This window comes from Parasteatoda tepidariorum, chromosome 6, assembly GCF_982258835.1.
Source record: "Parasteatoda tepidariorum strain Cologne lab strain chromosome 6, Ptep-v5.0, whole genome shotgun sequence".
Lineage (NCBI taxonomy): Eukaryota > Metazoa > Arthropoda > Arachnida > Araneae > Theridiidae > Parasteatoda > Parasteatoda tepidariorum.
The window spans coordinates 40,920,970-40,936,140 of NC_141760.1; the positions used below are offsets into that span (position 1 = coordinate 40,920,970).

A 15,171-nucleotide genomic window follows, 5' to 3' on the forward strand; every position below is an offset into this window, starting at 1 on the left:
TTGAATGTTTCTTTTCATGGTTATCGATACGAAACTGGTTTTTATCAAAATATAAAATAAATTATAACATGCTTTGAACTATAAAAAATAAGATATTCAGGCTAAAGAAAACTGTCAGCAGCTTATAGAATAGTTTAGGCACCATATGGTAGCTTTTTTTTTGTATGTTTTATTTATTTAGTTTTTTTCTAAGGAAGAAGAAGATGCTGTTCTTGTTCGCTTGTCATTTTTATGTCTGTAGCATCCGGATACAAAACATAAAACAAAAAGATCTATGCGAAAGTATTAAAAAGATGAGACACGCTAAAATAAAACCTCATTTTTTTTTATTTAGTTTAAGTTTCTTTAATTTAACATTTAAAAATTAAAAAAAAAATTAGGCTTCACAAAAAATTTTAATTTATTGTTCCGATAGAATAAGGACAAATATATACAACATATAAGTTTATTTCATATCAACTCCTTAGAACACACCATAACCGAATTATACTACAAACTATATATTTTAGCATAATAAATTATGCTATGATTTATAATGCTTTTATTCATTTCTTCAATATTAATCTTAATTATTAACCGATTTAAAATGAATGAAAATTGATTGCGTAAATGAATGAAAATTGATTGATTGAGATTAATGACTTTATTTTAAGTGACAAATTTATGTAACAATACTTTATACTGATTTCAACAATGCTTTTACAATTCAGGAGAAATACAAGCACAAAAAAAAAAATTTTTTTTTTTTTTAGATAAGTGTTTAAATTTTTTTTGACAGAAATCAATCAATAAATTTCAGTTCCGAATAAGTTAACTTAAAATGTTTGAAACTCCGCAATTATTTTGAATTTTGAAACTTGTGCGTGTAAAATGCTCCCATGTATGATTTTTCCATGGTGGCAAAATGCAAGCTGAAGTAGTTAAAAATATTACAGAATGCTTAACCGACAATTTTTTTTTATTGGGCTACTTGTTCTACGTCAGGATAACTTCACTAATAATCGTAATCTTTCTGTAAATTGAGTAACAAACTTTAAAAATACTTACTTTAAAAATTCTTACTTTAAAAATTACTTTAAAAATTAGGTACTTTAAAAATTTCACAATTTACAATTTTTTTTTAAAAGAGTTGATTTCTTTTTTGTATTAAACTCTATTATAAATTCATTAAAAAAATCTAAAAAATAGTTCACTCTGCGGAAATCAGGAAATCAGATTTGACGTATTGATAAAAATATAAAGAAAAAAAAAGAGTTAAAATAATCGATTGATACGTTTCTGAAAAATATGAACAGTGAGGTAAATTAATTAATTAATTAAAAAATTAAATACAATAGAAGTAATAAAAACAACTTCAAAAATAAAAATGGAAAAAATTCTTTGTCGGGGTAAGTTGTATACGTAAATGTGTTCGTCGGTTTTGTATTCCAGTTGCACCTTTGTAGTAACCATGGCCAAAAAATAAATAAATAAATAAAATAAATAAATAAAGTTTTACAAAGCTATATTAAAAGGATTCTTTTAAGTAATAATTACCAATATCTGACAATTTTTAAACTATTCTTTACTGGAGCGACCATTAGCCAGGCATTCAGTCTCTGTAAAACCATTTTCTCCTTGTCAGTTCAGAAACTGTAGAGAAACAAACTTTACACATTAGAAACGCTTTCTGGTAAAATATCTAAACAATTGCATTACAAAAAAATTTAAGGTAAATAAATTAATTGATCAAAAGTAAGTATAATTATTTTCACATAATTTTGCACTATATTATTTAAACTATGTGCTTTACTATACTAATATTTTCTTTATATAAGAGGAATTCAAAGAAACTAAATCAGGAAAGTTAGACAGACAAAATCGCTTTCTTAAGTTTTCTGTTTTTCTTAAGAAACTAGGTGAATAAAATTGCTTAAACTTGTATTTAAGTAATAAGTTTTTAAAAATGATCTTATTAAATTATTAAAAAAATATGTTTTATAGGGAAAATTAATTATTTTTCAGAAGTATGCTGTGTACCTGATCGAATAAAATAAGATACATACTGAAATAATGTGAAACATTTAGTTATGGCAAATTTACACAATGACCTACCTGCAACGAGAAACATACAGTGGTGTTAAAAGCAATAAGGAACATTAGTAATTTTGATTGTAATATACTTGGATATTTCAGTAAATTTAGTTAATCAAATTTATGGAAAGAAATCTCAAATAAACTTTTATGGACTTCTAGACCAACGGTTCCTCATTTTTTTCACCTACGGAACCCTAAATACCTTCCCTACGGAACCTTCTTTCGGCAGAACCCCTACTTTATAAATAAAGTTCATTAAGGTAATTGTGAATGCCATAACTTAAGGAATACTAGTTTCACACAATCTCTACTAAGTGACCGCAATAATATTGTAAAAAATTTTGGATCCCGATTTTATACGTGTATGTTCGTTGGCATAAGTTTCCTCACAGGAGACATTTGATAGCAGTTATCTAGATAGTATCTTCGATTTTCATCAGATTAAAAATATTAAAAGTTAATTAAAAGATCAGATTAAAATTTTAAGATGTTTATTAAAGATTTAGATTTGGGGCATGAAATATATTCCTTTAAAATAAAGAAGAAGAAAAATTATAAATTTGTAAATTGCAATAATATTGTATATTTGTAAGAAAATGATGAAACATTGAAAGAAAAATGTCTTAAAATTTAGATTTTTTATCACTTAACAAACCGAAAACAAATAACGCTGACAAAAAAATTCTACATGCAATAGGCAGTGCACCCATAAGTTTTAAAATATAGTAGTAAAATTTTCGAGTAAACTGAATAAAAGTTAAGTCTAATGTGTTTTCCCCACTCAGGAAAAGGCAGAATTCCAACTTGGAACATTTTTCCTCCTTCCCATTAAGAATGCTTATTTAGTAGTTGTTTAGAATATTTTTTATTGAGTGTTCATGGAACAAAATACATAAAAGATTTTTCGTGGGGAAATTTGAAAAAAGGACAATCTAAAGCTTATCATAAAATAAAAAGCATATAAACACATAACTATAAGGTGTTAGTTTATAGAACTCTTTTCAAAAATTAAGAAGAAAAAAGTATACATATAAGGAGTCGCAATTTAGCGAGAAAAAATGGCTTTTATTATGAAAAAAACTATTGAAATCTGATAAATTGCAATTAAGGAGGATGGGTGTATATATTATCAAATATTCTTGTATATATTATCAAAACCAGTTCATTTCAGGAAGAAACTTAAAGATCTTTCTAATATTTTTTTTTCAAATCATTACTGTTTTCTCCAGCAGTCAAACAGGTGATGTTCCTTACAGTCCACTACTTCAACTGCGATTTGCCAGATTTCCATAGCGTTTTTTGTTATTTTCCTCGCTTCAATAGTAATTCCGATTCTAAAAATATATGTTAAACACGGTCTTTGCGGACCACCATGTTACATACTCAAAACAATACATTATAATACTAATAGTTTATATAATTTCCTTTAATCCAAATACAAATTTATGCAAAAAAGAATTTAGGCTGTTCAACTTGATTTATAAAAGTAACGTAACTGCTGTTTGAATTAAAATAATTTTTTTTGTAAAATAATTTCTTTAAACCATCACTTGACAACTCTCTTATGAAAGTAATGGACATACAAGCATGCAGCAGTTAATTCACAATTATCTGCAACTTATTCGCCACAAAAAGAATTGTCAAAATAGAGGAGGAAGACGATTAAGAAGACAAGTCAGATGCAGAATTAAGTTCTTTCATCGGACGAGAAAATAAAAACCTTTCTTTAAGATTTGTCAGGGAAATTCCCTGACTCAAGATCCCAGAGTGTCAAAATGCCTCGGGCAGTGATTTGTGACACTCAAGTCCAGCCTTCCAAGGGAACTTCTTGATCACGTGGAGGGGGCGGTGGACTTATTTGGAATTTTTTTATATTTTATTTTGTTGTACGCTCAACAGTTCTTCCATCTTCCAAATCTTCTCCTACTGACAATTGAGCTAAAGTTCTGTGCCCTTATATGTGGTCGGCGCAAAGATATTTCTTGAAAAAAGGTAAAATGAAGTTTCATTTATTATGTTTTATATATTTTATATACTATATATTTTATATGTTATTTATTTTATATATTATTTATTTCATACATTATTTAGTATTAAATACTTAGTATCAAATTATTTTACTAAATACAATTGAAAGTCTTGGCGCAATATAATGATAAACCACATTTTCTAATAGTTATTCAAAAATAATTCAGAAAAACGTCTTTTTTATTTTTATTTCTTTATTTTTTAAAGATCTTTGGTAAGAAATGTCAAGATTTCTATTTGGGAAATATGATTATTCTGTTTATTAATGATATAATGTTTATGAATAATGATGTATAATGTTTATGAATAATGATGAAATGTTCTATTATGAAAGTTTTGAAAAATTGTAAATGTTTGCTACACCGTGCGAAATGTCTAAAAACAATCAAAATTGAATATGATGTGAGATTCCAAGGAAAGTATTGAAATTATATTTACTAAAATATTTGATGATTATAAATGAATGGATTATTTAACATAGCTCTTTTCTCCATTGACATTACAAAATTTAAAATAAAAAAAAGAATACCGGAAAATAATTTATGCACAAAAAATTATTCTTAATTTATGAAGCATTTTTAGAGTCATCCTTGTAAAATATAATAAAGTTCACTGTTATATATAATGTTCATAGTTTTGGGCGTCACCATAATTACCAACTTTTATATCAGTATACAATTATTAAATACAAAATATATTAAAACAGTAAAATTAAGAATCTTATTTATTGACATCGAAAATATATCGTACAAAGAGCTCAATGGGGCCAAAAATACAAGTAATAATTTTGTAGATTCAGAACCATCGGCTTTTCAAAATAATGCTTGAAACTGATTAGAAAATTTCCCCCCATCAGAAGTCAGTCTTATTTAAGGATTTGGTTAAACAAAAATTATTGTTCTATAATAATGCTAACCAGAGCTACGATGTTTCTAAAACCAGGGTTCATAGAACGTAATTTCGTCGATACAATATCATTTAATGTAATAATTTGCATTGACATTAATTACTTTAATAAAATTCACAATTATTAATAATATTTGAGTTTAATAGATTAAGGAAAACCTGAAAATTTGACCTTAAAAAAAATCTTCTTTACTGGAAAATTAGAAACGACATCCTTTATTAATTTTCATAATCTGCGTCAAAAATTTAGACTTAAAAGTAAACAAATCAGGGATTGAAAATTAATAATTATACGACTCAGAAACAAAAATATTATTGAAATCAATCAGTGGGGAAAGTGACATGAAAAACATCAAAATCTGTTTGATTGCCTTACAAGTCTCCTCTATTTCTCTCACCAATCAAACATTTGATGTTCACATTCCCGATTTCTCTGTATTGAATCGCTATATTCTGATTCCGTTGGTATCTTTTACTCTTTTGAACACCAATTTCAAACCTTCAATGTGCATGTTTCTTTGCTTAATTCTTAACAAGGATTATAAAAATATATGTCAAGAGTGTTCATTACAAAATATTTTATATTTTTGGTTACGTGAAAATTTCCAAATTTATATTACAAAAATATGATGTTCTCATTATTTCTCCCCATATTAGTAGAACAAAACATACAAACAACGGTTTAGTTTAACCTTGTACGGTCTTATGTCTGTTCTCAGCTACCACAACAAAAAACCATACTGATTTTATAGCATTAAACAATTCTTGATTGATACTTAATAAATAGCTGAACTTTGAGTAGTATAATAAGGAATTATATCGATGCAACATTATAAGTCTGTAAAATTCAAAATAATGTTTTACGAAATATGTTTAAGTGCAATTAAGTTTAACGTATTTTCGTTTAACAGTTTCGGTTTTTTTCCTCCCTAAAAGAGATTTTTTTCTTCTTCTATATCCTGCAATTGTTCAACAAAAAATTATTTCGAATAGTATGGCAACTATGTATCAACTTATTACGACCGGAAAGGGTTAAATTTATCTTTCGTTCCTCTCCCTATCCTCCAAGAAAGACATGCGTTATGAAAAAAATGAATGAACAACTTTCTTAGACAACTTTCTACCATTACAACATTCGGACTAATGTGCAATAGTACAATGGGTTCTTAAAAAATATTTTTAAAAAATTTGTATCGAGGAACTTTTAATTTGTTGGGATCAACATTTTCTACTTATGACTATCTTTAACGAAGTATTTTGCATTTTTTTTCACAAGTAATTCATTAGATTTTATTGGCGTTTCTTTTTTTGTTCTGACTTACATATTGACTAACGTCAGTGCTTTTTTTCCTCCATTTTTGACAACGATTACTTAAGCACATATTAAGATCTATCATTACGAATTACCATATATTTTTAGAATCGTTGTGAATATGAAGTTTAAGAAATATTCATATTAGTGGTTTCAAATTAATTTTTTTTAATTGGGAAACGAAGCAAAATGGTTACAAAAGTCTGGCGAATCATATTTGAGATTAACCCGAGCCTATGCGTACATATATTGGAGTTATAAATATATTAGTACGCCATTCTCAGAGCAGAGGAAGAATTAGAAAAATTAGAAATCTGTCTACTTGAGCACGAAGCGGAAAGGTGGTTTTTTCACTAAAAATTAACCCGTTTTAAACCTAAATAGACTTGTTTTTGATGATTATAACCCTTCCCTTGCTCCAACTGAATTTCATTATCATTTGAAAAGGTTTGATTACGTTTTGATTTTTCTTGTCGCCTAAATATAAATATGAGACCCTTAAAGTGATAAATTTTTTTGTTTTTTTTTACAAAGATTCTAAATTATATTTTACGAGCGTACATTGAAGGGCAACCTGTCTATCGAATGACGGAAAAAGACACCAGAAGAAAGAGCACTGGAAAAAACACACGGAAAAAAGCACATGATGAAAAAGCACTGGAAGAATAGTCCATATTAAAGAAAGAACCGTAAGAAAAGGAAAGTGCGTAATCAAGAAAACAGAATCAAGTTTTGATATGAAGAATTTTTTAATATTTACGTCTGTTTAATGACATATGAATTTAATGACAGATTAATAGCTATGACATGACCTTACGATCGATTTACTTAAACTTTTAGATTTTTGATGTAAAGTTGGTAAAGCAATCAGTGTGAACGAGTAAAAAAAAATTTAATATTTAAACTACTGTTGCTTTTAAAAAGAGCAATAGGGAACTGATTTTAAGCAACAAATACAGTCTCACTTAAACAAACTAAAAAGTTTTAATTTTAATAAATGTTAAGATATAATAAGTATTTAATTCCAACTAAGTAAAAAAAAAATTTCAATAACAAGTGTATTTTAAATATCTTTTAGGAAAAAATTATTTTTTTATTATTTAAGTGGAATTTGATTTTGGCTTTATAAACTATTACTTTGCAAATTAATATTAAATTTCTGATGAGAAGCAATTACAGCATTTCAGAAATACCCATTTTATGAAACAAAAGAAATAAAATTTCACAAATAATTATTTTAAATTACTTTTATTAAAATGCGTTAAAAAAATATTAGTTTCTTATAATTTTTTGTTGCACAAGCACTAATTGCAATTAGTTAAGAAAGTATGGGAAAAGAAAAACAAAATTAATGTAATTTAGTAATTATATATTCCAATAAATGATTTTATGTAGCTTTTTTTCCGGTGCTCTTTTTTATACTATTCTGTAGATTATGAAGCCAACACTCTTGGTCATTCATTTTCAAATTTGTAAAATCTCCTAAGCAGCAAAAGAAAAGAAAAATCACAATTTTTTTATTGAAAAAATTAAAATGTAACCAGGTAAGCAGGTTATTTAAATAATGAAAATTATTTTAGTTTCGAAGAAATCCTATTAAAAGTAACTAATTTTGAACGAAACTTTTTTTATTTATTCTTAGAAATGCTGTTTGCGTTTAATATTTAGAAATATTCCAATAACACGGAGTTCTCACAAAAAAAAGAAAAATATTCATTTTGTTGAATATATTCAAATATTCATTTCAATTGAGAAATATTCATATTCGATATTCATTTTGAAATATTTGTGACTATTATATGTATATATTTCTTTTTCTTTTTTTTCCAGTTAAGGGCCATATGCGCATTTCAGATGGAGAAAATTCCTCCATTTATCAACTTTAGCAATTACACTGAAAAATCCACCAAGAATTTCTTTGAAAATGTCTCACCTTTCACAATATCTTCAACGCATCAGACAGACTTATTTTTTCAGAACTATAACGAATCAGTTGATATTCTCGACTCTTCATTTCTTGCCTCTACAGATTTCATCGACTTCACAGACCTAGAAGAATCATCCAGTACATCAGGAGACTGGTTTGACCCCGAATTCGAGACATCATCAGAATCTCATTTAGATGAATGTGGCTTGATAGACTTAACATTAGCAACAGCTAATGACGCTGGAGTTAATACACTCGACTATTTAAATAAAGAAAAGACAATACCAAAATCTTATTCACCTCTTAGAACAAAAACGATGGCACCTGATAATTTTATTTTACCGGAAATAACTATAAACCAGATCACCAATTCCAATTTCGAACAATCCACCAACTACCATGTTTCGTTGCCAAAGAGGATTAGTAAAACTTCAGAAACTGATACTTCACTTCAAGACAGTTCATTTTATTCATTATTTCCAGACGATAAAACGATAAATAAAAATTTAGTTGACGATAACAGTGCTTTTGAAAACTATGTACCGGTTGATATGTCCACTTTCAAATTGAACTCAAACACTGAATTTAAGTGCAAAGAGGAAAATAGTGAATTCAGCTCGAGGAATTTCAACGTCAATTTGCGAGATACGTCTTCGCCTCTAGATGCCATAAAAGAACTTGAATATATAAATAATAGTGAATCACAATATGCAAGTCAAAGGGAGGAAACGGAGAAGGCATGTTTGGAAAATCATTTTTACGCAGGTGAGATTTTAATTAGCTTAAAGCTGTTGCCCCCAATTGTCAAAATTTCTGTGTTCTTTTTTTTCCCTTTAAGAAAACGTTTACAGGAATTTTCAAAGTTTACTCATCTTACAATCTATAAATGAGAAACAATTGGTCACGCAAAAATTGTCTCACATGCCTTGATTACACGAATCAGGAAAACACTAAATCTAAAAGTATGAAATGACGTGTTCTGTATTCAAACGATTTTTTTTTTCATTCAATAATGAAAGTTTAAAACTAAAGAACAATTTCAACATTGGAGTGTCATTTATAGTATCGTTTTCTCAAAAAGTTGTATTCTTTAACTTACTTTACTTTATTTTACTAACTTACCTCTTTTTATCATACTTCAGAATTAATAATAATTACATTTTAAGGTATTTTATTTTATTTATTTATTTTTGCTCGCATAAATAATTTGTGACCCTGATTGCGGATACTTTTTTTACTTCACTTTTATCAAGGATTTTAAAAATATGTTATAAAGGCAGATATCATTACGAAACACATAATGGGAAAAAATCGTTATGGAATTCATTGATATAGAAAAATTTGATTTTAGGGACAATTCCAAAACAAACGAATGTAGGCTGCTGCAGTACATAGTACTTCTGAATCATGGTTCAACTACTTTTTCGTATTTATTGCAATACTTATTTCATTGCAATAGTATCTGGTGCTAAAGATGCTTAAATTTTTAAAATATTTGTATCAATTACAAATACTTTATTAAAAATTAAAAACCACTCTGATTACTTTGCTAATGTACAATAATTACTTACGCGTGTTTTTGGGATTTGAGAATCCTCCATTTAAAAAAATTTATTAATTTTTCTGCCGTAAAGTTTACCTTTATGAACTGAAAAAGTATTTCTTAGAAAATATTGTAAAAGTTATGTTTCCATTTCGTTACATTTGATGTTTAGATGTTCGTAGTTAAAATATTATAAGGGGATTTTTTTTTCTTTCCTTGATAACTTAAAAGAATAATTTTCAAAAACTTAACTTAATAAAAATATTTGTAAACGATTGATTATTTTCTTTTTTTATTGAATCTGAGGTGAAAGTAGAAATACTTCCTTGCTGGAAACCTACTTTAAATTATTTTTCAAGAGACATATTAGCGGTGTCTGATAAAGTTAATTGTCAATTTTATAGCTCTTAATTTTTTTTTTATCAATTTAAAAATTGGTATGGCTTTTTACCTCCAAATTTTTTCTCGGAACAATGTTCTGGCATAATTTTATTACTTCTTAGGACTAACATTCTAGTTTAACAGCAGGATGTATGCTAAACGTTTACTTTTAACTCTTTATTCACCAAATTAAAAAAATAATCAAAAATAAGCTAAACATTTTTGTCCCATTAAATGATGTCTATTTTTAAGCTTTAACAAATATTTTTTTCAATATTCAACATCAATTTCTAATTTCTTAGAAAATATTCAATTTAGGGCAAACACCACATTATAAAATTTTAATTAAAATTACACATTTAATGCTTTGTTTATAACTCGTTGAAAATTTCAATAAATCAATAAAAAGAATACTTGCCAAATTGATCCTGAGAGGAAGCTGAAAATTGAAGACTGAAATTAAGTTATCATAAAATGACGTTCTCAAACGAAAGATCAATAACGAAAGAGCTGCATAGTTGATGTTCAAATTTAAATAATCGGTGTGTTGTCAACTTGTAGGGGTAAAGAGTCATATTACAGGAGCAGAGAGAAGTTCTGATGGGATATTTTGTTCCGCTTCAATGCTTATGGAAATAATATTTGTGGGGCTTATTAGTACACAAGGCATTAACTAACAACTATAACAAAGCAATTAAAAAAACAATAATTTAATCTGTTTCTTTTTGTTTTTAAGCTGCTACTTTTTTTGCAGATTCTGAAGGTGACGATCTTAACAAACCTCGAAAGGAAAGAACAGCTTTTAGCAAGAGTCAAATCCAAGAATTAGAAGAAGAATTTGCTCACCATAATTATCTCACTAGGCTAAGGAGATATGAAATAGCTGTAGCTCTAGATTTGACAGAGAGACAAGTAAATAATTTTAGTTGCTTTTTTTTTCTTTCTCTTTAAAAATATTCCAGCATCAGTCGATGTAAAACAGGATTGGAATTTTACAATTTTAACATGTCCTGTGGATCACGTTAGTCATCAAAATACATGCTCAAAAGAAATTTTTTACATAACTTGATCGTTTGTTTTATTGCATATTAATGAAAATATGAATGTGCTCATTATTAATCTCTCGAACACGAATTATATTGACAACTTATTATCTATATCTTCATTTTTATTTGAAGTACAAATTAGAAGTATTATTAACGAAGAAATTTTAAACAAGAATAAGTATCGATGCAGTAAATGCAGAGCATTACCATTAACAACGTATTAACATCATCAAATTTATTAAGTACTATATTTTATTTTATAACCGTCGTTGAATAGCCGACCCAATTTTGGGTTTACAATTATCAATGTTCCACTCCGTAGGCTTGTAATTTTGACCCAATCTAGAAGACAAGGGAGCTCCTGGATCAAGTATTGGGAGAAATTTGTCTTCGTGAAGGATTTTTTGATGGAATAACCTGCATTCGCGTTACATGGAGACGAAAACATCCCACGATTAACCTGACGGCAAGGGAATTCTAACTATGATACGCCTATCATGGAGGATATTTTACGTCAGTACTGCGATCGATCTGAGCCAGATGTTGAATTTGTATCGGCATGCCATCGCTGGGATTCAAACCCGGGTCACTTCATTGGAAGGCGCTAGACTAATGTTTTTATTTTATAATAATCATTGAACAGTCGACCCCATTTCGGGTTTACGACTACTGATATTCAACTCCGTCGACTTGTAAATTTGTCTTCCTGGAACAAGTATTGAGAGAAATTTGCCTTCATAGAGGTCTTTTTGAGGGAACTAACCAGTATTTGCGTTACATGGAGAGGAAAACCACGAAAAAGTGGCACGATTACCCTAACGGCAAAGGAACTCTCACCCATAATCCGTCTACCTACCACTGAGAATATTTTACATCAACACTATGGTCGGTGCAAGCTGGATGCGGAATTCGTATCGACCCGCTGTCGCTGGGAATCGAGCCCGGGTCGCCTCATTGGAAGACGAACGTTCTATCCTCCTGAGCGATCACGGTTCGCAAGACTAATATTTGGGAAATTGCATCACTATGAAGGAATTGTTAGAAATCAAAGAAAAGTTTTACAGATATAGCGTAGTTATAAACTTGTGAAATTATAAAATTCATATATCCAAAAAAAAATTCCATGCAAAAAAATTATTTTAATAATTATTTATTATTTTTAATTATTTTATTTAATAACAGTCGAAAATTTTTTGAATTGTAAGAAATCACAATTTTTACATCATTTTAAAGAATGTTATTTGATATGGCAAAATACAAAATTTGAACGAAATAGGCTCTGAAGAAACCTACTTTTAAATCTAAAACTACTTTAAAATTTTATGCATGTATACATCTAAGTTAATATCACGCTTTTAGTTTCGCAAACTTCTTATAACTTTTAAACTATTGGTTTTATGGTCTTGCTTTTATATTTATTCGAATTTGTATAAATTATACACATACTTGTCTAGATAGAAGTATCAGATACCCAAATAAGTATAAATCAAAAATTGTACTTCTCATAGATTACATCCACTAAACCCATATAATTTCTGCACCATTAGATTTATCAACTTTGGTTTTAATTATCAACTTTTTATTAATCATCTTGGTTTTCCGATTAAACAATACAGTACAATAATGCATACAAAACAGTATTCCAATCGCTTAAATAGCAATGTCAGACGCATAAGTAGAAAATTATACTTTTTATGCATAAATTTTTTTTATAACTTTTAATCTATTAATTCTATTGACTTTAGTTTTAGCTTCATTCGATTCAGTATAAAATACATAGGAAACAATTCTGTTGAATAGATAAAGATATCAGATGCGTAAATAGTTATAAGTCAAAAAATATGTTTTACATACTATACTTATTAAGAAACTTATAACTTCGAAACTATTGGTCTTATTTACATCATTTTGGTCTCATTTAATTCAATGTAAAAAAGGAGGAAACTAAAAAAAGGAGGAAACTATAACTTGTCTAGAAAGCCTCTGTAAATTCAAGATGACGGTTAAAGAACACTTCTGGAGATCTTTAGGTTAAGAATACCTTTAGGTTAGGAAGTCCCGCTTTCCTCTAATTATTTTCCTTATGAAATTTTTTTTATTGGTGGCAGTACAGCTGACGCAATAAATTATACAATAATATTTTTCTTAAATAATAAGTAATCAAAATCAGACAATAACAAGAATAGGATAGCTCTCAATAAGGTCGGTGTCCGGTTCTTGAAATACTGCCTTAAGTCCAAAATGTTTTTTTTTCTTTCCACTAAGCAAGTTCTTTAATCTGAGTACCAATACTACTTTGAATATTAGTAAACATGAATTTGATAGCTTATCTAATATATTGTTTTTTTTCAGGTAAAAGTATGGTTTCAAAATCGTAGAATGAAGTGGAAAAGAACAAAAAGTTTTCACTTGAAGCATAAAGATAAAATGTTTAGAGATGCGAGCATTTTCAGGTAGACATCAAAATGGGAGATGGTATTAACAAGGTGGCTACAAGAATTAAAAAATATATATATTACCTTGACTAACTTTTTTGGATGATTTTATCCAATTTCTCTGATTTTTGTAACCAATTGCATCATTTTTCTGTTGTATTCATGTCCGTAAAATATAAAATCACTTTTTCATAAAAAAAATTTAATAAAATTTATTTTTATGTAAAAAAAAGTTTTTTTTTTCATATAATTTTTTTTTTAAAATTGTAATTTAAATGTATATGCATAAATAAGGTTAAAAATTGTATCTACTAATTGATACAAATTGAGCTAAATTATCTATTATTTGATGCAAATTGAACTAAAATCGAGCATTAGAAAATATTCTTCATATTGTATTCTAATTCATCTAGAAAAAAAAATTGGATATTAGACTTGAAAGTACTTCAAACTCAAACTAATTCCTTTTCCCTGATTCTTCGGACATTTTAATTAAATCTTCCGAAATTTCCCTAATTTTTCGTGTTCAACAAAATATTTTGACCTTTCCCTGTTTTGTGGCTAGCCTGTATAGGCAAACTAATAATAACAAAAATGAAGTTGATTCTTCGATGGAAATTTTTTTTATGTGTTATATATGTGTGTTTTAAACTGATGAATTTTGTTCAGTTAAATAAATAACAGCAAAATAATCTAATTTGTTCAGCAAACTAAATAACTGGCTGCTGTAGGCAAGTCCAAGAGAAATTTCTAACCCTTTGATTAGCACTTAAAACACAGAGGTGAAGTACATCTTAAAACATAACTTGCAGAAATAATAAAATAAAACATAACAATCAGAGCAATGCTGCTAAAGGCAGCAGGAACAAGTGTATAGCCATGAAGTGTTGAGTTCGTGTGGACAGCCCAGCTGGTCACCACAGGCAGGTAGTTTACTATATTTTTTCAAATGTATTATTCTTGAGATGTTTCAAAGTGTTAATAAACATAGCAAGTGTTCAAAGTGTTAATGAACATAGCATAATAACAAAACATAGTTAATTTTGATAAAATTTAGTTTCTTTTTGTGATACAAACAATTTAAGCAAATGTATTAGTACAGCAGAAAACCAGTGAGTTATTAGTTACTAATCGTTAGGGATACCAATGAGTGATGCTTAGAATAGGGCAGAAAATGAGTAATGCAGGTCATTTTTATTGTTCCAAAACTGAAATTCTAGACTCAATGATATAAATCAACACACATGGAAACAAACATTTGATGTCATTTTTTACAACTGTAGGATAAAGCTAGAAGGCATAACTTTTGTGACTTATTTCTTTTCAAATACGTCTTTAGTATAAAAATCCATTTTAAGAATTAAAAAAAAATTTTTTTTGCTAAATATCTAGATAAATTCAGAACAAAAACTAACTCTTCTATAAAATATTCAGGAAAGCATTTTATAATGCATCAACAAGTATTGTAGAGATATGGATAGTCATGAGGCTTAAAGTACTTTCTCATATGAAACAAA

General features: G+C 27.9%; 1 protein-coding gene across 1 annotated transcript; it reads left to right on the top strand.

Moving 5' to 3' along the window:
• Nucleotides 1-3,926: 3,926 nt before the first annotated feature.
• On the top strand, nucleotides 3,927-13,886 carry LOC107454351 (uncharacterized). Its single transcript, XM_016071524.5, has 4 exons — nucleotides 3,927-4,068; nucleotides 8,153-9,014; nucleotides 10,928-11,085; nucleotides 13,572-13,886. The coding sequence occupies exons 2-4, from the start codon at nucleotides 8,177-8,179 to the stop codon at nucleotides 13,674-13,676; spliced, it is 1,101 nt and encodes a 366-aa protein (XP_015927010.2). The 5' UTR covers nucleotides 3,927-4,068; nucleotides 8,153-8,176; the 3' UTR covers nucleotides 13,677-13,886.
• The last annotated feature ends 1,285 nt before the right edge of the window (nucleotides 13,887-15,171 follow it).